The 25,336-nt window shown below is 47.8% G+C and overlaps 8 protein-coding genes across 8 annotated transcripts; 5 read left to right on the forward strand and 3 right to left on the reverse strand.

Moving 5' to 3' along the window:
* Positions 1 to 76: 76 nt before the first annotated feature.
* Positions 77 to 1,892, reverse strand: FIESC28_01689 (uncharacterized protein; the record flags this gene model as incomplete). Its single annotated transcript, XM_031155839.1, has 6 exons — positions 77 to 447; positions 498 to 539; positions 594 to 846; positions 905 to 931; positions 988 to 1,448; positions 1,496 to 1,892. The coding sequence occupies 6 exons, from the start codon at positions 1,890 to 1,892 to the stop codon at positions 77 to 79; spliced, it is 1,551 nt and encodes a 516-aa protein (XP_031020042.1).
* An 892-nt stretch (positions 1,893 to 2,784) lies between these two features.
* FIESC28_01690 (uncharacterized protein) lies at positions 2,785 to 9,235 on the forward strand (the record flags this gene model as incomplete). Its single annotated transcript, XM_031155840.1, has 13 exons — positions 2,785 to 3,025; positions 3,077 to 3,175; positions 3,231 to 3,420; positions 3,470 to 3,673; positions 3,728 to 4,323; positions 4,374 to 4,508; positions 4,565 to 5,022; positions 5,258 to 5,416; positions 5,705 to 6,029; positions 6,078 to 7,493; positions 8,284 to 8,485; positions 8,539 to 8,872; positions 8,927 to 9,235. The coding sequence occupies 13 exons, from the start codon at positions 2,785 to 2,787 to the stop codon at positions 9,233 to 9,235; spliced, it is 4,668 nt and encodes a 1,555-aa protein (XP_031020043.1).
* Positions 9,236 to 10,012: 777 nt separating this feature from the next.
* Positions 10,013 to 10,784, forward strand: FIESC28_01691 (uncharacterized protein; the record flags this gene model as incomplete). The annotated part of the gene is made up of 3 exons (XM_031155841.1): positions 10,013 to 10,264; positions 10,320 to 10,473; positions 10,528 to 10,784. 3 exons carry the CDS (start codon positions 10,013 to 10,015, stop codon positions 10,782 to 10,784), a joined length of 663 nt encoding a protein of 220 aa, XP_031020044.1.
* A 648-nt stretch (positions 10,785 to 11,432) lies between these two features.
* On the forward strand, positions 11,433 to 12,383 carry FIESC28_01692 (uncharacterized protein; the record flags this gene model as incomplete). Its single annotated transcript, XM_031155842.1, has 1 exon — positions 11,433 to 12,383. The coding sequence occupies one exon, from the start codon at positions 11,433 to 11,435 to the stop codon at positions 12,381 to 12,383; it is 951 nt and encodes a 316-aa protein (XP_031020045.1).
* Positions 12,384 to 13,911: 1,528 nt separating this feature from the next.
* On the reverse strand, positions 13,912 to 14,406 carry FIESC28_01693 (uncharacterized protein; the record flags this gene model as incomplete). The annotated part of the gene is made up of 1 exon (XM_031155843.1): positions 13,912 to 14,406. The coding sequence occupies one exon, from the start codon at positions 14,404 to 14,406 to the stop codon at positions 13,912 to 13,914; it is 495 nt and encodes a 164-aa protein (XP_031020046.1).
* Positions 14,407 to 16,055: 1,649 nt separating this feature from the next.
* Positions 16,056 to 17,605, forward strand: FIESC28_01694 (uncharacterized protein; the record flags this gene model as incomplete). Its single annotated transcript, XM_031155844.1, has 3 exons — positions 16,056 to 16,374; positions 16,431 to 17,050; positions 17,108 to 17,605. The coding sequence occupies 3 exons, from the start codon at positions 16,056 to 16,058 to the stop codon at positions 17,603 to 17,605; spliced, it is 1,437 nt and encodes a 478-aa protein (XP_031020047.1).
* Positions 17,606 to 18,270: 665 nt separating this feature from the next.
* On the reverse strand, positions 18,271 to 19,749 carry FIESC28_01695 (uncharacterized protein; the record flags this gene model as incomplete). Its single annotated transcript, XM_031155845.1, has 1 exon — positions 18,271 to 19,749. One exon carries the CDS (start codon positions 19,747 to 19,749, stop codon positions 18,271 to 18,273), a length of 1,479 nt encoding a protein of 492 aa, XP_031020048.1.
* A 2,954-nt stretch (positions 19,750 to 22,703) lies between these two features.
* On the forward strand, positions 22,704 to 24,979 carry FIESC28_01696 (uncharacterized protein; the record flags this gene model as incomplete). The annotated part of the gene is made up of 2 exons (XM_031155846.1): positions 22,704 to 24,006; positions 24,060 to 24,979. 2 exons carry the CDS (start codon positions 22,704 to 22,706, stop codon positions 24,977 to 24,979), a joined length of 2,223 nt encoding a protein of 740 aa, XP_031020049.1.
* Between the last annotated feature and the right edge of the window lie 357 nt (positions 24,980 to 25,336).

Below are 25,336 nucleotides of genomic sequence, written 5' to 3' on the forward strand. Positions count from 1 at the left end.
GAAACGTATTTAAGATCCTTGAACTAGAAGTGACTCGTGAATCCAATCCTTTACTAACAATACTTATTCCCCTATTCTACTCACGCATATGTACCTCCGCCTCAGACTTCTCGTCATGCGCAACCTTGCCTGTCTCACTACCCGAGCTCTTCTCAGATGCTTCTCCAGGAACACCCATGCTGTGATCCCAGTGAAGTAGCACCTTTGGACCAGTAAATAGCTTGTCGATCTGCTCGAGGGACAGAAGTCGGGTCTCGGGGTAGAAGAAGTAGATGAGAGGAACGAAGAATGCGTTGAAGATACAGAAGTAGACGTAAGTCTTCCAGCCGATGCTCGAGATGGATACGGGTGTGATTTCGACGACAAGGAAGGTGAAGATCCAGTTGGAGGCTGTGGCGAGGGCAGCGGCGCGGGTTCGGATAGCCAAGGGGGCGTATTCGGCAGGCACTGGAAGTTGTTAGTTTTTTATGGTGTTTTGAGTAAGGATTGATACTTACGCAGCCAGGGGATAGCGAGTAATCCGACAGCGAAGAAGAAGTCTGCGGATTCGTTAGCCCTGTAATCTTTTATCTCTCTCTGGTGGATCGACTTACTGAAAAGGAACAGCATGACAATTGCAACAATTCCAGGGCCTGGCTGACCAGTTGATACAGTTCCTGCTAGGACAGCCATGCAAACTGCCTGTCCGGCTGCGGCGAACATCATCAACTTGCGGCGACCGAGACGGTCAATGATCCAGATAGGAATCAGGGAAGAGAAGAAGTATGCGACGCCGTTGAAACCGGCCAGAAGCAGACTCAGGTTGTGCGAAATACCGACGGATTCTTGGAAGATGACAGGGGCGTACTGAGGTAATGTTAGTGACTGAACTTGAGTTGTCTTTCCTTGGAGTGGGAAGACTTACGTAGGTGATCAGGTTGATACCAGAAAGCTACAAGGAACAGATGTTAGCCGCAAGTTCTTCTATACCGCCTCAATGCATCTCACCTGCTGCATGAACTGTCCGCCAATACCCAGCATCGTTCGGTACAAGAACTTCTGCTCTCCGTTCTTCCACATAGCCTTGAAACTACTCGTCTGGGCAGCCGCGCGCTCCTCGTTAATAGCATACTGAATCTCAGCAATAGCACGGCTAACAGACTCGTCCTCCTTGGAAATCGACTTGGCGTCCTGTCGCACAGCCCAGAGTACTTCGCGGGCCTCGTCGTGGTGGTCGTGGTTGATGAGCCAACGGGGTGACTCGGGCAAGAGGATGATACCGATGAAAGTCAAGATGGCGAAGAAGATCTGGAAAGCGAGCGGGAAGCGGAATTGGGCGTCGTTGCTGACGAAGGACATGCCGTAGTCGACCCAGTATGAGAGCATCACACCAAAGATGTTGATGGCGAGTTCAATGGCAAGACCTTTTCCACGATTGTTGGCTTTCATAAGTTCAGAGTGCCAAACAGCTAGGCATTGTTAGTCAGAGACTTTCTTGTGGGAAGGTTAAACTCACGAATAGTACTGGTGTTCATGCCGTTTCCTAAACCTGCAACAATACGACCAACGATCATTTGAGGAATTCCGAAAGCAGAAGCCTGGAGAGCAGCTCCGATGCTGAGAACGACACATCCCATCATGATACACTTTCGACGTCCGAAGTATTCACCGAATACAAGACAGAAGATGGCACCGAAGAAACATCCAATCTCGTAGATGGCAACCACGGTACCCTGCAGAGAGGAACTTCCATTGCCGCCACTTGTAGTGTCGATTTCAGGAAAGGTATTGGTGAAAGCAGTTCCTGTTAGGAGACCTGACATAACACCCTGATCATAACCGAAGAGGAGGAAGCCTGAGCCAGCAGTTGCTGTGATGGCCCAGTCCAGGGGCTTTCCAACAAGGATCGTCATCTTGGTGGAGTTGAAACCGAAAGAGTATAGAAGAAGAAGTAATTGAAGCTATCCAACAGCTTCTGTAGTTGTTGCCGATGATGCTATCAGACACACACAACACCAAGATAATAGAAATAAAGATGGGGCGAATTCATGTTGATATATATACCGCGATGATGATTGACAACATATCTTCCGATATTTCTGTTAGATCCGTTCGATTGACTCGCGCGAAAACAAGGTTCGTTCCAAGGTCCTGGGTGCGATTTCCCCCGTGGGGAGTCCACTGCAACTCTCCCTCGTTGTAGCGTTGTCTGGGGTTGAGACGATGAGAACGTAGAGGGCATTTGCAAGCGCTGTGGGGAAGTTCGGCGAATTTAGGCAACCGAATTCAGGGATTGAGAGGCGTCTAATTGCCTTGATCTTTCGCATAGGGTGGATTATAGCCGTATCGTCGCCTATGATATGCGTGATGAGGGGTTTTGGGTAGTAGACGGCGGAAAGGTACGGCAATTGTCTTTCATTTGGGGTTTGGTTAGGTTATGGAAGAGAAGAATTGTGTTAACATTCGCTAGTTTGGTGCTGTTCTGTGCCGTTTGATGGCATTCTCAAGCGATGTGTAGCGCCAGACCAATATTCTAGAAGGTTTCTTCTCACTCTTTGTTAACGACATTGCATAAAAATAGACAAAGACAAATAAAACGATGTTTCGACTCAAGCAAATGCTAAATCAGGTAATTCAGGTACATGCGATCTGGATGATGCGCTTCGACTTACCAGACGTGGCTGCAGAAATTGGAGTCACACCTGACGTTTTCACCATCTCCACAATCTGACGGTAACCGCCCAGGGTCAAGGGACGACACTAAGATGAATATAGAAACTCCGCTACGCAGGACTTGCACTCAACATGAAGGCATACACTTCCTCAATCGGACGCTGGCGAGGAGATGTTCGCTATGTTGCGACTAGGAGAATGCTGTCGAGCATGGGCTCGATTGGCAAATTTGGTATCGTACGGGAAAAGTTGCACGATGAGGACAAAACGAAGAAAAATACAAAAGGCGCACAAAGATGCCTGTCTGCGAAAACCTTGACCAATGTAAATCTTACTCAAATCAAGGCAAACACATATACAACCATGACGCTGGGTACGTGCCCTTGCGAAACAATATCTTGTCGTTACTGATAGGGTGCGATAGGAAAGAGCTTCATCCACGGTGTCCCAAACTCCGTTGAACGAAATTTGCGAAGTTGCATCCTCCATGATCCATCACTCAGTCTGATCGCTTCAGAAAAGGGTAAGACTACCACCTCTGTCTGAAGATAAAGGGCGATCTAACCACAAGATATTAGTTCTTTACAGGACTGACCATAACAATGACAAAGTCATCCTGATCTCCGGCGGCGGCTCCGGCCACGAGCCTGCCCATGCTGGTTACTTGGGCGAGGGTGCATTGGATGTCATTGTCGCAGGCGAAATATTTGCCTCTCCATCTGCCTCGCAGATCCTTACGGGGTTACAGACTGTCAAGTCGTCAAAAGGGTGCGCTGCTACATCCATAGAATTGAGTGTTTGGCTAACATGTGTACAGGTCCTTGATGATCGTCAAGAACTACACCGGCGACAAACTGAATTTCGGTCTAGCGGCTGAGAAAGCGAAAGCTGAAGGCCAAAGAGTAGAGATGGTCATTATTGGAGATGATGTATCTGTTCAGGGCAATTCGCTCGTCGGCCAGCGCGGTCTTGCTGGGACGGTCTTTTGTCACAAGATCGCTGGGGCCAAAGCAGCTCAGGGGTAAGTGCATTCCCATTCCTGACCCAACTGCAAAGGCTCATACCTTCTGTTCAGGGCATCCCTCGATCGAGTCGCCGCCGTAACAAGAAAGGCTGCCTCGCAAATGGCTACTGTCGCCGCGAGTCTCGATCGATGTAGCGTCCCAGGTCGAACAAGGCAAGAAGGTCTTCCTCACGACCAACTCGAGCTCGGAATGGGAATCCACAACGAACCAGGCGTCAAGCGCGAAGAGATCTCCAGTCTTGAGAACACGGTCAAGAAGACTTTGGATATGATATTCACACCCAAGGAGCACATGTGGCAACCTGAGAAGGGCCAGCGCACTGCCTTGATGGTCAACAACCTCGGCGGACTGAGTGTTCTTGAGCTGGGCGTTGTTGCAGACGAAGTGGTGTCGCAATTACTCCAGAAGGATGTCAGAATAGAAAGGAGTCTTGTTGGCACTTTTGTGACTTCGCTCGATGGACCAGGTTTCTCTGTTACTCTTCTTTCGCTTGACGATGAGCTGACGGAGCTTCTTGATGCTCCTACCACAGCGCACGCCTGGCCACGTTCAATCCATGGATGGGCGACAGATGCCGAGTCCGTGGCCAAACGGGAAACAATAGTCAGTCCACCCAAAGGGATTGGCAGAAAGACGGGCATTGAAGGTAAGTCGAGTATCGCGATTCACTTTTGGTAGAAGCTAATTGTTGGACAGTACCAACCTCTCTTGTAAAGGTCCTCGTTGAGTCTGTTGCTCGAACGATGTCGAGAGATGAGCCCACAATCACAGAATACGACACACTTGCCGGTGATGGTGATTGCGGAGAGACACTTCTGAACGGGGTCACCGGTACGTATCCATCAACTTCCACTGGAGACACATCTTGCTAACTTTCGTTCATCTAGGTCTGGTAAAGGAGTTCCGGAACGACGATGCAGTTTCTCTCGACATCGGTCAAGTCTTCAGAAGAACAGCGACAACCGCGGAGCGAAGCATGGGTGGCACATCAGGCGCCATCTACGCCATCTTCCTCAACGCCGTAGCGAACCGTTTTTACAAGTTGACTACCGACTCACCCTCGATTGGGATCTCCGAATTGATGCAAGAAGCCCTCCAGAGCGGCTTAGACGAACTATGCAGATATACACCTGCGCGTATCGGTCACCGAACACTGATGGATGCTCTTATCCCTTTCGTCAAGAACTATACGTTGGATGGCTCGCTAAGGGCTGCTTTGGCGGAAGCGCGCAAGGGCTCTGAGAGCACACGACAGATGGCAGCGTCTTTAGGGCGGGCTAGTTATGTTGGCCAGGATCGGTTTGATGAGGAGGGTGGTATACCTGACCCTGGCGCTCTTGGTGTTGTGAGTATTCTAGAAGGACTCTCCGAAGGCTTGGATACTAGAGCCAATTGAGGGAGTATGTATGAGTCGGCAATTGGATTCTTCGCTTGGAGGTGCCCTCAGGGTATCAGAAGAATTGGCCCCCGGGAGCATAAGAGACGAAATAATTTGGTCACTTTATGCTAGCTAAGACTAGCACTTAGGCTACTTTATTATAGTAGCCTAAGCCTTAGAAGACATCTCTTCTGTTACCTAGCTGGGTGCCAGGGATATCTTTATCCTGATGACGGACAGGACAAAATGGCATGGCCTAGCCTGGGGCTCAATGTCACCCTCCACAATGTGGTCAGGTTTAGGCAAGTCTAAGCGGAGGTGGACTAAGCCCATTACAGGCATGTTTGGAGATGACGATCAGGTACATGGAAGAGCAGGAAAATTTGTTGTTTAGTTTCTGCTTAGTTTCGTTCCAGAATTAATTATTTGCTAATCATTTGGACGACATATTGCTTGTTAGTGCGCTGCAGCAATTGCCTGTCTCAAGGTTACTCGGCTCTCATGACGTCCCTCTGGCTGCAACTGCCGTGTCCTTCCCCGATTCATATCCTTCTCGCATCTCCACTCCCTCCGCTAACACAACACTTCCTCATAACTCACCCATTATATCACCACCGGCTACAATTAACTTATGGAACACCGTGCCCAGCCCGCCAAGCATAAGCGCACTCGATCAGGATGTCTTAATTGCAGACGCAAGAAGCGCAAATGCGACGAAGGTCGACCGGCATGCGGTACATGTCGTCGTCGTAATGAACCCTGCGAATGGGGTCTCAAGATTGCGTTCCGGGCTGAACACGCACAATGCTTGAATGCCCGGCATCCATCGATGCGCAAGATGGCGCGGAGGAGGCCGCCTAGAGAGTTTGAGATCTTGGATGTTACGGATGAAGTCATTCGTGATTATAATGGTGCTGAGACCGAGGAGGAGGATGGCAATCATGCAGATCGTCACACAAGGAGCAGCAATGATGGTAAGCTTAATTTTTACAAGTGTATCTACTTGTATTGACCTGTTCTAGATCAAACGAGTCTTGTAGTTAATGAGAGACCTTCGGAGACCAGCTCCAATACGACAGAAGGCTATGTACCTATACCTGTTCAAAGACCTCCCGTAATCAACATATCGTCGCCAGCATCACAGCGACGAACGGAAAACGCTGTCGCCGACCTACTCTACTTTAGTCAGAACGGCCAATCTCACAATTCCGTCGACATAGACCCTGCTCTCCAAGTGTCTATGGACACAGTCCCAATTGACATAATAACAGAATATCCGTACATGGATCAATTGCAAGCTTTCACACCAGAAGGGGCGTCTGAAGATGGCATCTTCCTACCAGGTTCTGCATACCACGAATTACACTCGACATTGCGAAACCGTCTTATACAAGAGACGCGGTCAATTGCGCCGACGAGATCGACGACGCCGCATATCGAACCGGAGGCCGAGTCGGGAGGTGCTACGTTGGAAGAGACGGAAGTTACGCTACCGATAAACGACTTTCAGCCTTCGCAGGTGCCGCTCCTGTCGCAGCAAGAAGAGTGCTCTCTGTGGAAGAATTACTTTGACGAGATCGCTCCCTGGCTTGACAAGTTTGACCGAGACCGACACTTCCAGCAAATTATTCCAACAATGAGCAAAGACAATGGCCATCTTCGATACTCAATGCTGGCTCTATCGGCACGACAACTCGAGCTCAAGCATACTCTTTCGACCAGCCGAAGTCTTGCACTCTACCAAGAAGCCATTCACTTATTACTCCCACACCTACCAACGCGCGGGACTGCGGTTATTGCTACATGTGTCATTCTTTGCGTACTGGAGATGCTTAGCTGCTCTCCAAAAGCATGGCAACGACATCTCGACGGGTGCGCCAGCCTGATGGAAGCCGTGGGTATTAATGGCTTCGTTGGCGGGACAGAGCAAGCTTTGTTTTGGTGCTTTGCGCGCATGGATATCTGTGGTGGTCTAATATCGTCGGTCAAGACGCTTATACCCATCAATCATTGGGCGTCGAAAACCTTGTCTATCGAGAATGATGTTGAGCTGTTCAAGGCTGCCTCGACGTTCGAGAATTGGGCCAATTATGCAGTATACCTCACAGCCCAAGTGCTCGATTTACTAGCACCCTCACCTTCAGAGCCAACACGCAACGAAGCGAAATTCCGCACCAGATGGCTTAAGCTATGGAAATACATCTGCGAGTGGTATCAAGACCGACCAGAACCTCTCCACCCCATCATGACGATCCCCTCCACCGAAACCTCACCCTTCCCAACAATCCTCTACTCGAATCCCGCAGCCATGTCGGGCAACCAAATGCATCACACCGCATCAATCCTGATGCTTCAAAATCAGCCCTCATCGATCCGACTGGGTCACGCAGCGAAACCGAGAAGTATCCTTTGGCATGCGAGGCAGGTTTGCGGTATAAGTATGTCGAATGAACATCATGGGGCGTGGACGAATAGTGTTCAGCCGCTGTGGGTTGCTGGACGATGTATGAGCCATCCGAGTGAGCATAAGGCGATATTGGAAATGTTGGATCGGATTGAGAGAGAGAGCGGATGGGGGACTAAATGGCGAGTGGATGATCTGAAGGAGTTTTATAAGTGCTCCCTGTCAACTGTATGAATGATGATCCGCATGACAGGCCATTGGGCAGTATAAAAGTTGTTCTTTTGGCTTGAACAAACTAAGAATAAATAATCTGAGACTCAGTCAATGTATCCCATGAGGTGGTCATACTATCTTTTCTTTTATGCCCTCGGGTAACCCTTGACTGTGATCAAGAAATGTCGTGATACACGATTTTCAGTTGAATTTAGTCTGTAGCTGAAATCACAATATCGAACCATTCAAAGAAACATGCCGATTTCTAAGCTTCATAGACATATTTGTTTCTAGTTTGAGCGTTGTGGTTTGGATATCTCTACCTTTGCTTGCTTGCCTCATACTGGGGCTCACGTGAGAAAATGGTGAGACAACTGGAATTCGCAGAGATTCTCCATCCCTCACGGTCAACCATTATTCCAACCTTTTCTACCACAACCATAAATCAGAAATAACATTTTCAACAACGAGATCCCCTCTGAACTATCAATTATTGAGTCCCAAGAAAACAGTTATAATGCGCGAGCCAAAATCTATTCATGACATCATCCGCCAGCATCCGAGAGAGCGACTTCTCGTCCAACCTCTGGAATGGACACAACTTCATCTAGAACTTCTGAAGTGCTCTTTCGTGGATGAAACCCCTGAGGATAACCCAGAGGAGTCAGAGAACAAAGCATCTGAGGCTTCAGGAAGTAGGAAGGTCGTGAACCATAGTGCGAAAACGGCTGAGCGCTTGGCAACTTCAGAGATGAAAAACGCAGCTATCAAGAAGCTGATATCTGAAGATGGAGGACCTCTTAGATTTCAAAGGTATGACCCCAACTGTATCAAGAGCTTAGTTGGCTTTCTGACTGACTTTTTAGGCCCTTCGGTTACTTCTGCTTCGGCAAGAAACATGAATTTCGTCTTCACGGCTCTATCTTCTCATTACGCTCCTCTGGCAATTTAGCACCTGTCTTTGCCTTTCTTCAGAAAGGAATGATCAGAATCCAACGAGAGGGCTTATTTCAAACTCCTAGACCGAGAAGATCTAACCCTCCAGCGGAATTGTTGCGAAAGTTGCGGCTGAAGCAACTCGAACCAGAGGATCGGTTCCGCGATCCTTATATCCTTGCTGTTCTTATTGGCCTTGCACAGTCACAAGCTGAGGACAAGAGCTCCCCTCAGACTCGCCATCGCCAAGATTACGTTTTCAAGGTAACACATCTCGATCCCGTTAAACGAAGCCAGTTGCTGATACTATGTTCATAGACCTCTGCAGTATATGTCGACGAGGAAAACCAGGATTTCTTCTACTTCTACAACGCACAGATCTCTTTTGCTTTTTTGAGCAAGTTCGAGTATCCACAGTCACTCCACAAACCAAAGGGCGCTATGTCCTCGGACCTTTCCATCCGGATGAAGAAAATCAGCTTTCAGCCCTACTCGACTTTGAAATCGCGACTCCTTGCAGAGATTGAAGCTTGCTTCAATGATGAGAGCTACAGTAAGTTCTTGAGATACTGTTTTCTGAAAGACGAAGGCAAACCGGAACAAGCAGCAAAGAAAACTTCCAAATGACAAGGGTCCTAAGGCAGGACGTGACGAGGTAACATAGTCATATGTTTCCTTGTTTTTGTCGGCGCGATAGCTCAAGAGAACAGGTCACAAAGCGGGCTAAATCGACTCTATACATGGATGGAGTTGGAAATTCTCTTGGCTGGTGATAGAAATCGCCTAAGCTAGTGCTGCAACCCTGGTATGTCATCTCGAAACGTCCAAGGCCGTTACTACCTTGACTACAAACTTCGGAACTCTAAATCTCAAATAGGACGGTGCTCGGGAGGTCCGATAGACGAGGAGTTGCCGAATGACCTGATCTGGTAGCACGGCTTCACGAAAGACGCATGGCGGGATCATATACCTAGCTTATTTCCACCAGTCTCTTCAGCTATCACATACATACGAAACTCTAAATACAAATCATCACATTGAGTAACATCGGTTAACAAGGTTCGGTATGGCCACGCCGAATGAATATTTCTTTTTGAAGCACGCCACTCGTTTATAGGTGAAACTACGATGCAGCTTGCCATTGATGGCGGTTTCATGGGTTGCTCCCTTGCGTTGAGGGTCGAGACTGTTTGTCGACTGGGTATCCCTGCTAGTTCCCGTGGCGGTTCCCGGGAGTAGATTGCAGGACCTTGAAACTTGATGGTAGGATCATGGAGAGGTCGGTACTTGATTCTTGGAAGTGTTTGGTATAAAAAGTGGTGGGTTCGCTGGTTGATCTTGTTTTAGCAGATCACTTATCCTAGACAACTATCACTTCCTACCTACCCCACCTATCTCTCCAACATGAAGTTCCTCTCTATCCTCCTTGCCGCTCCGGCTCTCGTCGCAGGACGATATCTCAGTGATGAAGTCTCATCCGGTACTTCTACTCACTACGGCGGCAACGTCGGAGGAGGTGCCTGTGGTCTTGTTGGCTACACTATTCCTTCCGGCATCTATGGAACTGCCTTCTCCGGTTCGAACTGGAACAGTGCGGGTGTTTGCGGTAACTGTATCGAGGTTACTGGCCCAACTGGCAAGAAGATCAAGGCTATGGTATGTGCTTTCATATGGGAATGCCATTAAGAGGCTTATGCTGACCTCATCCTAGATTGTTGACAGATGCAACGAGTGCAACAAGGGACACTTGGACCTCTTTGAAGATGCTTTCTCTGCCGTTGGAGGAACTAGCGGCCTTGTCCAGACTAGCTGGAGAGCTATCTCCTGCGACATTACCGCTCCTCTTGTCCTGCGCAACAAAGAGGGTAAGTCACTCCTCCCCTACCCTTTCACGGTAATCCATACCTAACTCCGTTCAGGAACAAGCCCCTTCTGGTTCTCCATGCAAGTCCGCAACAGCAACCTCCCCGTCAAGAGCCTCGAAGTCAGCACCGACAACGGCCGAACCTGGGTCGGAACTACCAGGAAGGAATACAACTTCTTCGAGAACCCCAGCGGCTTCAGAACTGAGACGGTTGATGTCCGTGTCACCAGCTCTACTGGCAGCACTATCATTGTCAAGGGTGTCAATGTTAAGCCTCAGACTGAGTTCAAGGCTGGCTCCAACTTCCCTTGAGAGTTGACTTGAATGGGTGGACTGGGCAGGTTCGCGGTGGTGGAGGAAATGGAGAGTGATGATGGTGCGGGATGAAGCTCAACGGAAATGATTACTCATGCAGCTTATTGTACATATCACGTTATATAGATTGAGTTCTTATGTATATACTTATGCCGGAATCATTGAAAAGATAATTCCTATTCCCGCTTACGTAGCTCTTATCCCAGTGTAAATATAGCATCTCTAAATACGGTAATAAGTAGCATCAAGTTTCGATAGATTAGGTGAGCAGCCCGAGACTAATCCCCATTCTTGACATGATTGGCATTTCGGAAATAAAGACTTTCCACTCGCTGGGTCAATTGCTCTTGGCGATGGCTGAAATCATCTGTAATCTTTTTATCCGTTACTGCACACCATTTCGGGGCTATTCGATTCATGTAAGCGGCCTGTTTTACCAAATTCCGTGTCAGCTTGGGGGCCATATCGTCATGATATCGCGATTTAGTGCTTATGAGACACGTATATGTATAATATATTAAAACAGGAAATTCCCGGTCTTGGATTGTGCAGCTTGGCAAGAGTTCAACTAACACTTGAGCTTGATTCTTTGCTGCTATGAGATCATCTCTCAATATCAAATAAGAGCTTCAATTTTATTTCATCATGCCCCTACCCGAAGTTAAAGGCGAAGCCTCCCTCTCAGAAATCTTTGATACTCGCAAACTCCGTCAAATTGACAATATCAAACCTCATCCAATGACTGGTCGACGTATCGATTCTTACCCAATGGCCCGTACGAAGCCCATGCGCGTCCTATGTCTCGGACAATCCCGAACAGGGACCATGACCCTCCTCACGGCCCTTAAACGACTAGGCTATACCCCATACCACTTATCCACGGCCCAGGGCAGCCCCAAGACAAACCTTAGTCTCTGGCGCGAAGCCCTCGATGCAAAGTTCCACGGCAAAGGCAAACCATGGGGTCGAAACGAGTTTGATAAAATGCTCGGCCCTTACGATGCCGTGCTGGACATCCCGGCTATATGCTTCGTACAAGAGCTTGTAGCTGCATATCCCGAAGCAGAAGTCATAGTCACCCAGCAAGACGTGGACAGTTGGCTACGAAACATGAACTCAGCCGACGCTCGAGTTCTACGCTGGCCTCTTTGGAATACACTCGCGAGCTTTGATTCCAAACAAGCTGGACCCTTTTGGGAATATTCAAAGAAAGTCATGCCCGCCAGCTTCCATACCATGACAGACTTTTCAACCAATTCCCCCGCACGAATAGTCTACTACGACCACTACGAGTTAGTCAGAAGAATAGTTCCTGCAAACAAGATGCTTGAGTTCCGCATCGAAGAAGGGTGGGCACCACTTTGCAAGTTTTTAGAAAAGGATATTCCGAATGAAAAGTTTCCAAGGGTTGATGAGTCGAAGGACTTTGTTCTTAGACACAAGATGATGTGGTGGATAGCTTTTGCGAAGATGGTAGGTAAAGGGTCATTGACGAGTGCTGTTGCTGGGATTTTTGCTTCGATGGTTGCGATGTTGAAGCTGAAGTATGCTTTGAATGTTGTTGCTATGCTTAGGCCTGTAGCTGGACTTGCATGATATTTGACTGCTAGCTTATTTAATATGACGAAAAAATATTATCTGGTAGCTTAATATCAAAATAGCTTTATATCTTCCTCTCGGTTTGACTGATAGTGTTTTCTTGAATAGTCTTTGTCCGAAGGCTTGATCTTGATGAAGGAATGATTATCTTAATTTGCATACAGGTCTCAGTGTATTGTCTTCTCCAGGCCAGGTAGATCTCTCCTCAAACAATCTCTATCCAGATTCGGCTTTCGTGATGAATTCCTTGCTAAATTCGCGGTCGTCGAGACTGAACGTCACTCTAGAACGTCATCCAACTCCACAACAGTCTAGCCACTCTACCAACAATCCATTAACTACCAAGAACAAATAGAGTAAAATCCAACTGATAGTCCAAGCCTTGATCAGTAAAGTTCAGGCACTTCATCATGAAGATAAGCCTATCGTGGCTGATCATGTCCACGGAAAGCGTTTAGCTCGGACGATCTGGGAATAGTGGCAGGGTCTCGATTGCCAAATGCATTCCTCATTATGCAACGGACGTGAATCTTATATTCAAGTGCCACGAATATAAATATACAGCATCGAGTTTTAATTAGTTTTCCTCTCTCTTCATCATTTGTCTCTTCAGTTATTTTGACGACCACTCATCATGAAATTCACAACCAGCCTTGTTATTTTCGCCGCAGCTGCAGCATCTGCTAAACCTACTGGGGTCAAAGAGTGCGCTGAGATTTACCAGAGATGCCTTGAAACAATAACGGTATGAGAGATTTGTCTGGGAGTTGCTATGTGTTCTAATATTTTGCAGCCTCGCGAATGTCCGAGGGCGGATCGCGACTGTCTTTGCAAAGCGTGGGATAATATGGTCACGTACGTATACTCAAAGTTTAAATACTTGTAATGGCTATTCTAATTTTGATGATCACTTTTGCAGTTGCTTGACGGATTGTCCACACACACCACGTTACTGGTTATCAAAGGAAAACGCGAGGGGATTTTGCACTTGAGGATCATGGAATTTTGGAGTTTAGGAGTTTGCTATACCCACGTTCGCTCGTTAAAACTATCAGCACAGAAGAAGGCAAAGAGAAATCGATGTTCCATCTCAAAATTATTATCGGATGTCTTTATATATCCAGGATAAGAATATGCAAAATCAATATCACCAAGTCGATGTCCCCGATCAAATCAAGGTATCAGCAACGGCAAGTTGTGGCATATTGATATGCCGTGACAGATTTTAGTACGTAGATATGCCAGTCTATCACTTTTAAATTTCTGGAAAGTTAGATATTAGCAAGTTTGTCTTTCATTTTGTGGATATCCAACCTAGAACTCCGAACTGAAAAGGATGTCCCTGCAATGCAATCCTTGAACTCCAATATCCCCCCATGAAATACTCGAACTCGCAGAGATCAGAACCCCATCATAAGCTTCCTTACATCCTACTTAATGAAGGCTATCCGTGTGAATAAACATTAAAGTTGAAATATTGACCCTCATATCCACGGAATAGTGTGGATCAAAGGCGCACCTCTCCCTAGGGTAGCTCGACCGGAGGAAGTTGTGGAGGAGCTGGACTGGCACTCCCTTGTAACTCAGAAGCTTGTTTACTCTCCAACAACCCAAAAGGGTTCGATACATCCAGCTCCTTAGGTCTATCGTCCGGTGCCGTCGGTTTCGTAGCAGTTCCCTTCTCAGTCTCCGGTCTATCACCACGGTTCTTCCGTAACAGATATAAAGCAGCGATAGCAGTCCCGCAAATAACAGCCAGGCCTCCAACGACACCACCAACTATTGCGCCCACGTTACTGCTCGGATGGGAACCAGAGGCCTCGTTCGCTGTCTCAGAGGCGATTTCCGATGGGGCGGTTTCATCGGTCGTGTCGCTCGTCGGCTCCAATGTCTCAGCTGTCATTGTCGTTTCTGTCGTACCGGGTTTTGTCAACTGCGGGACCTTTGGTGTGATGAAGAAAGTATCTGTTGCAAAGACGGCACCGCATCCCATTTGGGTGTATGTATGTCCTTCGTCCATGACTAGATACGCGAAGCTGCAGTAGTGTTCCTTCTTACTGTTGCCACCTGTTAGCTGGAGACTCGCAATCTTTGAAAGATACCATTACCATGTCGTCGCCAGAAACTTGGTATTCTCTGTCTTTCCACAACCCCCAAAGCAGTCATGGTGATCTCGACATCTTCCGACGAGAGTGCAACTGGGATCACCGCCACTCTTACACAATCCCCACAACCCATTTTGCGTACTAAATCGACAAACACTTCCAGCCGGCGGGGTCGTTACAGCCTCTGGGTCTCCGTTCTTGTAACCGCATGTTATCATCTCAGAGGGGACGCCACGCTCTGCAAGGTGGCCATTTGTCCGACTCGGCGCTGATGTCTCAGTTGGAGTGGGAATCTTGGCGTAAAGGGCATAACAGTGACATATGTAGAACTGAAACAACAGAAAAGCACAAATTATTCGCTGCATTTTGGACATCAAAAGAGATGGGAAAGGAGAGAGTTGAAGATCAAACGGTGAAGCCAGATAAATTATTCTATTTAGGCATCGCAGTGGGACGAAAATCATGCGGATTTAATTGTACAACACATCGCGACGGGGATATTGGTCAAGGGTTGCTTGCTTTTTGTTGGTTTTACGTGAAGCTTTGGACAGTTACAGAACCCGCTGTTTGCTGTTGGTCGGTCGTACATGTTCAGGTGGTTTAGGTTACTACCTATAATAAGGTAACCTAAAGTGCTAGTCTAAACTGGTATAAAGCGACCCGATTATTTCGTCTCTTATGCTTGGCCAATTCTCTGCTACCTACTATCCGTACCTCGTTGTACATTGGAGTCCATGTTGGTGTTGCTACCGTTTCAAACGGAATGATCAACCGTTTCGATCGGCATGTTCCTTGCAGGTGATAGGCGACTCTAATTGGTCGCTCATTTAGACAAGGAATCTGACATCTGTCTTGGTTAGAAAAGGCAAGTTGTAAGTTGAGACCCTTGCAGCCCTGTCACGACCCTGCCTTACGAAGGACGCAGCTTGAGTGATTTTTTAAAAGAAAGGCCCAATGGATCAATAGCCTAAAATGCAGGGTCGGAAATGAATGAGAGGATTAGGATCTGGAGGATGGATTACTGCAAGCTTATCTATTGTTTACGAGCTGTTCAATCAGTGAGTCAGCAAGTGAGTGTCACCTGCTGGAATTCCATGGATCCTTAATAAATACGTTACCACGTCAGGTCATTGCGCAGATAAATATCGTATTGATCATTGTTTGCAAGATCGAGCCCCTGCTAGTTCCCGTGTAAACGAGGTCCCCGAATGAGAATGAGAGTGAGAGAGTGGCTGGGCTAAATTGGAGGGTTGCCCGCTGTAACGTGCCATACCACTAGGGCGCCAGAAATATGTCCTCTATGCTCCATCATAAAGTGACTAGATTATTCTATCACCTACAGTAACGGACCCCCCGATCACTGCCGTCATCCGAACCCTTCCCTTGGTAAGTGGCTCCTCGTTATCGGCGCCATGCCATTGTTGAAGTGAGGTGCTGTGCCTCGCCCTTGAGTTGATTCAGCCGTAGCTGTACTTTATGAATAGGATACTTCTTCTTAATTCCTCCCTTGTCGCTCTTTTCTCTGTTTCCTGCATCCTTTCTTGTGATCTTTGGGTGACTCAAAATGCATCGCACAATCTTTTTCCTGTGTGTGCCTCTCGTTTGCTTCTTATTAATCTCGACCAGCTTATACTTGGGTCGCGATCACATCACTCGGTTATCAGAGACGTACCTTCCTCTTTACGCCCCAAATCTGGTAGCGACCACGTCTACAGTAACAATATCCTCTCCTTCCAGTTCGACGTCAACGTCGAAATCATCATACACGGTTTATGCTGAAAAGGTTTCTTCATCCACCATCAGCTCTTATACAACAACTGCAACAGTATCCTCTACAACTACCTCCGCTACATCAATAAACTCCGCCATTCCGATAAAAAATGGTGAGATCTCATTTGCAATACTCGAGATGAGAGTAATTCGAACTAACATTCATTAGGCTCTATACTCTCTACCGAGCGCATCACACCTTATATTCACGCCATCCTCGATCCCTCATCCAAAGAGCGCCCACGACTAGAATGCCCTCCATTGGACACCAAGCGATACCAAGAACTCAAAAAGACACACGCCACCCACGACAACGACGAAGATGAGGAACCCATTGACTTTTACTTCGCCCTTAATCTGCGCAACGTCGTCAACCTGCTCCCTCGTCTCATGGGCAGTATTGTTGAGACGATAAAGTACCTTGGACCTGAACGATGCGCCCTTTCAATCGTCGAGGGCAATTCCCCCGATGGCACAGCTGATGTCCTTGACGCTTTACACCCCTTCATGGAGGAATTGGGAATAAGATACTTTTACAACAATTCAGCCATCAACCCTTCCAAAGGTGCGCGTATCCGCAAGTTGGCACAATTACGCAATTTGGCTCTTGAGCCGCTGTTTAAGAAGAAGGTGCCGGCCTCGGATCAGACGACCGTTCTCTTCATCAACGATGTTGCAGCATGTCCTGACGATATACTTGAGCTGGCATACCAGCGTCGCAACCTCAATGCCGATATGACCTGCGCTATGGACTTTACTTACGCGGGTCCCGATCCGACCTTTTACGATGTATGGGCAAGTTTTCGCCCATCCTTAGATCCTAATTAGAGACTAACATGATCATAGGTCGCGAGAACACTTGCCGGAGACACTTTCTTTCCCATCCCCAAGGACGGCTCATGGGATGACGCATGGGATCTATTCAGAGGAAACAGAGAAGCACGAATGGCATACGACGCCCATCTTCCCTTTCAAGTATTCGCATGCTGGAACGGCGCAACAGCATTCACAGCAGCCCCGATCCTGAACGGCCTACGATTCCGCGACCCTAAAAAGGACGAATGCTTCCAAGGCGAACCCCAACTATTCTGCAAAGACTTATGGCACAAGGGATACCGGAAAATTGCCGTCGTGCCCAGTGTTAGTCTGGAGTACACAAATGCGAGGGGCAAGGACATCAAGAAACTCAAGGGTTTTACGAATGAAGTCGTGCAGCACATGGATGAGAGCAAGGCGAATATTAATTGGCAGTACGAGCCACCAGAGAAGGTCAAGTGCATGCCTACTTTTGATCGCCAGACTTGGCTTCCCTGGGATGAGTCATTGAAGGACCGAAGACGATAATTACATCAATTAATCATGTATAATATTTAGCATTATTAGACTAACGGCGTTGCTGGAGTTCAACCACGACAGTGTATTTGAACAGAACTGTTGTTTCTCATATGACGCCATGGCTTGCTTTGTGTATAAGACTCGGAAGTGGTGATGGTGTTGAGTAGGCATAATCACTTGAACAGTACGAAAATGGCACCTCCACTGACCCAAAGTTGACTAGGAGACGCCACTGAGCCGCAGTCGATGGAACAACGACCAAAATGGCCAAACTTTCGGTCATGGGCTAAATTTAGGCGCTGGTAAACTCAATGTGAGGCCACTTTAGGCGCGGGTATGTCCGTGATGATGCTGCTACTGAACGTTGAGCGGCAGTCTAAATGCTTAGCTAGAATGGGTGGCTAACTGAGCTTGGGAATTGCTTCATTCCCTACTTAGAACATCTAGTTGTCACATTTCAGGCATGGAAATCAAGGGCGCATCAGAGATGAAGTGTATACAGTAGTGTATTCATGAGTCTATCTTGGTAAACTCCCAGTTAATTCTTTCCATCCATGATTAGAAGAGCTTGCAACAAAGCTCTCTCGACATAGACTAACAATCTCCTTCCAATCCAAACATGATTGTTCAATACACGAAAATCCATCTATCATTCCTTCCAATAATCCACAAATTTACATTCCCTTTCCTTGGATTCGCTCAGCGGCAATGCCGTAAGCACTGAGTGTGTCTCCAACTTCACAAGGATCCTCTCCAAACTCGACCTTCTCAAATCCTAGAGGTCGATCCTTCTCCAGGGCCATCTTGCCCATCTGTGCCTGGCATCGGAAGCTGCCGAAGCGGTACTCGATTACTGAGCGGCCACCCTTGACGCGCGAGGGCTGGACGATGAGAGGGGTGATTTCGTCAACCTCAAAGACGAAACGCTCCTTGAAGAACTCGGTCAGGCTTTCTACGTTGACGAAAGTCGATTTGCCGGTTATGATGAGAACGCGAGAGGCGGCTCCGACTATGGGCTGTTCACCGTACTTGACACGGTTGTGAGTGACGCGGACTGGATAGCCGGACACTTCAAGACCTTGGGTCAAAGACTTGGAGAGCAACAGCTGCGCAGGGCCAGGGGTGAAGAAAACAACCTTGGCGGCAGCAGTATCATGGCGCTCGTAGTCAGGCTCATTGATAACAGTGCACCAAATGCGGCCGACGTTGCGGATCTGAGCCAGAAGTTGGTTGTGAGTAACATCCGGAGGCAGGTTGGTCAACCAGAGAGCACAGTTCTCCTCTGGGGCAAGATTCATGGCACTTGCGTTACGCATGGTGTGTTCGCCCTTGTAGTTGTTTGAGAAGATGTTCACCTCAGCTTCGACTTGCCCATTCTCGGTGCTAGCGACAGGACGGTTGTGGTTGATAGCAGCCATGGGCCTGAAGCCTCGAGGAGTAGAAGATTGACCAAGAGTAGGGCTATCTGGCTGAGAACGAACAGAATGGTTGCTACTGGGGGCAAAAGGCTGTCGAGGCTCGTAAGAGCTTAGATAGTTGGGGAGCTTGAATGGTCGAGCTTCCTGGTCAGATGTAAAGGCTTGGCCCGGTACAGATGTAGGAGCTTGAGACTCGCGTAGGTTAAACTGATTGAAGCGATTCTTAAGACCCTCCCAGATTTCAGGTGAAGGGGCAAGACTTCCTGCAAAACTGTCTCTAACAGGGGAAGCGTGGCCGACTGGAGGAATGACTGGCTGACGGACGGGCATGGCTGTTTGAGCAGCCAGAGGATTCTGAGCCTGAGCCTGGTTCTGGTTCTGGCCATTGAGAAGTGACTGGAAAGTGTTTGAGCCATTGCGGGGATTGAAGGTGTTTCCGACGCCGTTGTTTCGCCTGTAGAATAACCCCAAGTTCTGAGCTTGTTCCGAAGGAGGAGGCGTAGTATGCTGAGCGGGAACAGGAGGAATATAGTTCAGAGGTACAGCTGGAATTTGCTGTCCCTGACCGAAACCATTAGATGCAGTGAAAAGCTGAGAGTAGTCCATAGTCTTCTTGTATCGCGGGTCCGTCATCTCAGTGAAAGGCGTGTTCTGCTGAGGAGGCGAAGGGGTAGCGTTTGATGCAGCAGGACTGCTGGAGCTCTTGTGAGAGTCAGGAGTAGAAGGAGACACCATTTTTGGATAGAGAGATCAAAAGAGTAGTAGAAAAGAGGTTTCAGAAATAGCAATAGTGCTCAAGTGTTGATGAGGATGAGATACCAAGAGGATGAAGATTTCGAAAAGAGTAAAAAGTTGGGAACAATTTATAGTCGTCCGGACGGTGTTGAAGTTGAGATAGGCAGTCGAATTTGTCTTCTATTGTTGTCCCAAGTGAATGGATGAGTGAGTTTTTTTGATCGTAGGGGAAATCAGTTGAACAATGCAAGCGTGCTTCTATTCATTCACCCAGAAGCCGTGAAGCGAGTAAACGGAACGAAACAACGAAATTTAGAGAAAGAACTAAAGAACACATTTATATGTATACTTTTTCTTGTTCAAAGGGAATTTCGAGAATTTGCGGTGACCGTTTGCGAAAGCATACGTCGCGATGGATGGTAAAATAGTTGAAGCTGGGGGGAGAAGCGAAGCTTGGTTTGTTTCCCCCGTCGGGTAGCTGCGCAGAAGAATGACTATCTTTGTCAAACGGTAGTGGAAGGGCGGTCAGAAAAGATGATTTGTATCGGTGAAGAAGGGAGGAGAAAGAAGGAAGGAATTTGTGCGTTGATGTTGGTGTTGGTGTTTGGGATTTAAGCTGTGGTTGCTGGGTGGGTGAAGATGAAGGAGTGGGTGGCACTGACAAGCAGCTGGCAGCTGGCAGCACGGCGTGCCTGGAGATGGAATTGCAGGCTCTGGAATCGATCCGAATGAATTGGATTATACTACAAGATTGTATTAACGTCTACCAGGCGGTCAAGAGAACGGAAGATGGGATGGCGGCATCTTGCAGTGAAGTGTCACTTTGGATTTCTGGAAGCTATCGCTATGCACAAGAAGCATCGACCACCTGCAAACATCACGATTTCTTTTGACAGGTGTTGCCCTGATCAACGATTCTGTTCAACCTCTAATGCACTCTTGGTTGTCTTAATGAAATACTATTGTGAACGGCCATCTTCCTGTTCACCCATCTGCGGCGTCATCTCTTTGCAGGTGGATGAATGCAGCGCAACTGGTGGAGCAAGTAGGGATCTCTCTACATTTCTCATAAATATGTGCAATCCCCATTGCATATCTTCTAGACCATGACGTCCCCGAATTGTTGGTTGTACAGCTGTCTGTGCTCATGGCCCTTTGCCCTGGGAATAAAGATGACCTTTCAACACCGCCGGCAAGCTGCACCACAATATGTACCCCATGGTCTGGTCCATTCTGCAGGTAGTTGAGAGGAATCAGAGAAGTGATAGGTTCCAGCCTTGTCGCAGATTATTCCCCGCGTTTGGTACTTTGGGTGGTGCATGAATACATGGTATCCTCATTGAGGTACGCCGATGGCTGACCATATTTACCAATCGATCATGCAGACCATCGCGTTGGTCTGACCATATGGAGGACTTTTGGGAGACTGCCGTCGTTGATAATATGTGTCTGTGTAAGCTCTTCAGCAGCAGGGTGGTGCGCAACAGCTTGGGATGAGCTGCAGCTACTCGCTCGCTCAAGGATAAGAGCTCAGAGCAATAAGTGAACAACCTGGCAGCCCGACCTCAAGTAGCAATTAACTCTCTTGGGCTTCTCTAGTTAGGTTTGGATGAACAAATTAATCGTGAGCAGGCGGTTCCAGTCAGTGAGGTAGGCGGGTCAATCTAGGCGTCAGATGCGTCTTGAAGCTATTCCCAGTTTCACCACCAACTAATGCGCTCCTCCTCTTACGGCAAAAGATATGGCGGCAATGTCAGTACTGCAATTCGCCGGACACTCTTTATCGCAACAATCACTTACTTTGATGTGATGGACCGGCAAAAAAAGAGGATCCACATTGGAGTAGACCAAAAGAAAAAAACATGCGGTTTGTGTGGATCGAACACACGACCTTCAGATATCGGTAGATGATTGAAGTTTGACTTCAGTCTGACGCTCTCCCAACTGAGCTAAACCCGCTTGTTGAAATTACACGACTTTAATACAGGTCTTGTGCACTTGCAGAGAGGCCATCTTGCGGTTCTTCGTCATCTCATCAGTAAACTTGAGGTCTACGCCTGAACGTCCTGAGCTCACTAAAGGTGTCCGCACCTCATTCCAAAGTGACACTTGTTTAGATCTTGTCGCTGTTCAACTAGGGTCATTTCTGCAGGGTACGTCTCACTGAGAAACGGCAGGGTAATCCTGGACTTGGTGGTACTGAGCATACATACAAGGTCAAGTCTGGAATTCCGACAAAGCACTATCATGACGCTTGTCAACAGCTCGTCTTATTAGGCGACAACACAACTGCAAAAGTTGGAAGGTGTAGCTGGCCAGGCTGCCTGTAAGGCTGAGCAAAGGTGAGAGCGATCCCTCCATTGGTGGGTCCGGGAAGGACTCTAAGGCAGACGCCTACAAGTCCTACACCAGAAGAGCTTTCATAGCTCATCATCTCTCAGTTCTCACATTGCGTACGACAAATCGGAATCCTCAGCTACCTATGCATGGTATAGACGTCATTTATTCTTTGTTAACCCGCAGGCTTCCCATCCCTTCAACCAATCCAAGCCTCATCAGCATGCCATCACACAGCCATGGCTATCCCAGTAACGGCTTCCTATGGGCTGTCATACATGCGACATGATGTGGGTTTCATTTACGGCTCTCATAGGCGTCTATTGATCAACAAAGCCAACTGAGATTCCATTCGCTATGCGTTTCTACCTCTTTGGCCAGTACCGTCCAGGCTCCCTGGATCAAGACCAGTCCTGCGTTTATAAAGCGTGTCCCAGACTTTCGTTTTCCAGTTCCTACTCTAGGACTATCTATGCTTCCTATAAAAAGCCAGTATATGGTCAAATATGGCCTTTCTCTCGCGAAGACCATCGTCCTTTACAATTAGCTCTTTCTCCTATACATCTCCCAGCTCTTCCGCATCTTTAGGTTCCTACCCAACAGGATCTCACTCCAAAATGCTCGGATTCATCGGAGATGCCATTTCAGATGTCGCATGGAAATGCAAATGCAAACTTCTACCCCACAAGAAGTCCCCTCTCGACGTACCAGTCGACGTCGAGAGAGGATATGAGGAGGAAGATATCGAGGACATCACCAGCAAAGATGCTACTTTTGGTACCGATGCAGTCATCCAAACTCTTTACGAGGGCAAAAGATCTGATGGAATGCGTGACTTCGATTGGAGAACCTTTCCTCCCAAGCCAATCTCCAAGGCTGTCATCAAAGCTCGCGACCGTGTTGCCATCAGAGTTTACAAGGTCAAAGACGACGACAAAGACCAAGTGCCTGGCCGCTTTGCTCTCAAGTACCACAGAATCGATGTCCAGAACCATCTCCTGGTTAGCGCCCTTGAACCAATTTTAAAGCAGGAGAACCTCATTCTCAACGTTCATGATATAGCGACATTCAAGGCACCCTTTCGCCCTCTTTGGTTTTGTCAAGATGCCATCAGAGACTTGTATCAGGAGACAAACAAGGACAACCCTCTCAAAGGATATATGCAGCTCCTCATCAGAGTCCTTGATGAATGCTTCCGTGATCTCAAGATCAAACGACACCATTTGCTTGATAAGAGTCTGATTGACTATCAGATTGCCTGGACATTATTCCCTAGGGATTCGACGATCTACAGTTATGGGATGAACTCGGAGTTCATCGCCAAGGTAGATAACACCGAGTATAGGCGCAAGGATGGTGTTAATGAGCTCGTCGTTAACTCTAAAGTTATATCTTTCAACGGAAAACGGTTCATTTGGACAAAGAAGGAATTGACTATTGAGGCCTTCGTTGGCAATAAGCCGATCCGTGAACTTCGACATTACCCTTTCGACATGCATCCAGACAAAGCCTCTATCCAGGACCACCTACTAGCGCGAGGTAGAAAGGCTCTTGACTTGCAGGGGTTGTCATACTGCTCCTACAGTGGAATTTCACTTGAACGTGGAATCATGGGATACACGAAGCACAATGTGGAAGGCCGCATCTTGGTGGATGTTGCAGGGTACAACACATACCATCTAGCCCAAGGGAAGCGCGAGGACCAAGACCCCGACATTGAAGCGGTACATGAGCCGCAAACCAGCACCAGTCTAAGCCACGATGTTATCAAAGCAGAGGACAAATGTTTCAAGAACCAGCAAAACAGGATCTCTGAAGAGGATCAAACTTTGAACAAGGAGAGACTTCTGGAAAAGCCAAACGACATTGCTTTCATATCCGAGCTCATTAGCGGATATGCGTTAAAGAACAAGATCTGGAGTAAGACTATTATTGAGATACATGAGTTTATAATGCTAACAAATGATCGCTAGCTCAGTTTTTCATAGAAGACATCGAGCCAATTGTGTGGAACGATAAGGCCTACGACCATCTCGTCTTTGACCATCAACAGAAGGATCTTGTCCTATCTTTCGTCGAGAATCACAGTTTGGCCAATGGTACATCCACAGCTATGGGGGATGTCATCGTCGGCAAGGGCCAAGGTCTCATCATGTTGCTGTCCGGCCCCCCTGGTACGGGTAAGACTCTCATGGCTGAAGCCATCGCAGACCGTGCCCGTCGTCCGCTGTTTTATCTGCAAGCCGAGGATTTGGGTATTAGCGCTGACACTCTAGGCGCCAACCTCAAACGTGTTTTTGAGATGGCGACCGAGTGGAATGCTGTCGTCCTCCTTGATGAGGCAGATGTCTTTATGGCGGAACGCAATCCCAACGATATTCACCGCAACGAACTCGTCAGCATTTTCCTCCGAGAGCTCGAGTATTTCCGTGGCATCATCTTTTTGACAACCAACTTGTATCAAACCATTGATACTGCGTTCCGCAGCCGAGTCAGCCTGCATCTTCGCTTCGAGTCTCTCGACCGCAAGGCTCGCGAGGCCGTCTGGCGCAAGTTCCTTCAGCTTGTGCCGGAGAACGACCGAGTCACAGACGTTACCGACGAGTCTCCTGACACTGGATCTACCACACCCAGAAATAGCGACACGGAGGAAGGTGCCGAGAGAGGTATTAGCACGAGCTACGATGACAAGCCACTCGACGATGAAGATATCGCCGAGCTTTCACTGTGGCAACTCAACGGACGTGAGATCAAGACTGCTGTCAAGATGGCACGCAGCTGGTGCGGATACAAGGGGTATGCCATGACGCTCTCGCGATTGGAGAATTCTATCAAGACGACAAGCCCACTTGCGAACAAAGACGGCGATGTTGATCAGTCCCTTTACGACTGATTTGCATGGGCGTTTTCTTCTTGGGTGGTCTCTTTCGATTGTGTATTAGCGATACAGGTGGGTAACGGAAGAATTGTCCTGTATGTGAGCAAATTGTTTCGTCTCTTATGCTGTCGGTGACCAATTCGTCTAGTACCCCAACGGTAGATAGATAATGGGACTAGACATGTTTGACCTAAGTGTCGTGGTTTAAGCTGGGATCTAGATTAGTACTCGCAAAAGATTCGCGACATTGGAAGATATTATAAACAAGTGTGTATTTTCAAACTCTTCAAGACATCGTACAAATGTGACTTGTTATTCCCATGTGTATTTTACAAGTGCTCCTAATCATGATACCCATCCCATCCCATTCCA

The sequence above is a fragment of the Fusarium coffeatum genome, assembly GCF_003316985.1.
Source record: "Fusarium coffeatum strain FIESC_28 chromosome Unknown BRIP53273_contig_40, whole genome shotgun sequence".
NCBI lineage: Eukaryota > Fungi > Ascomycota > Sordariomycetes > Hypocreales > Nectriaceae > Fusarium > Fusarium coffeatum.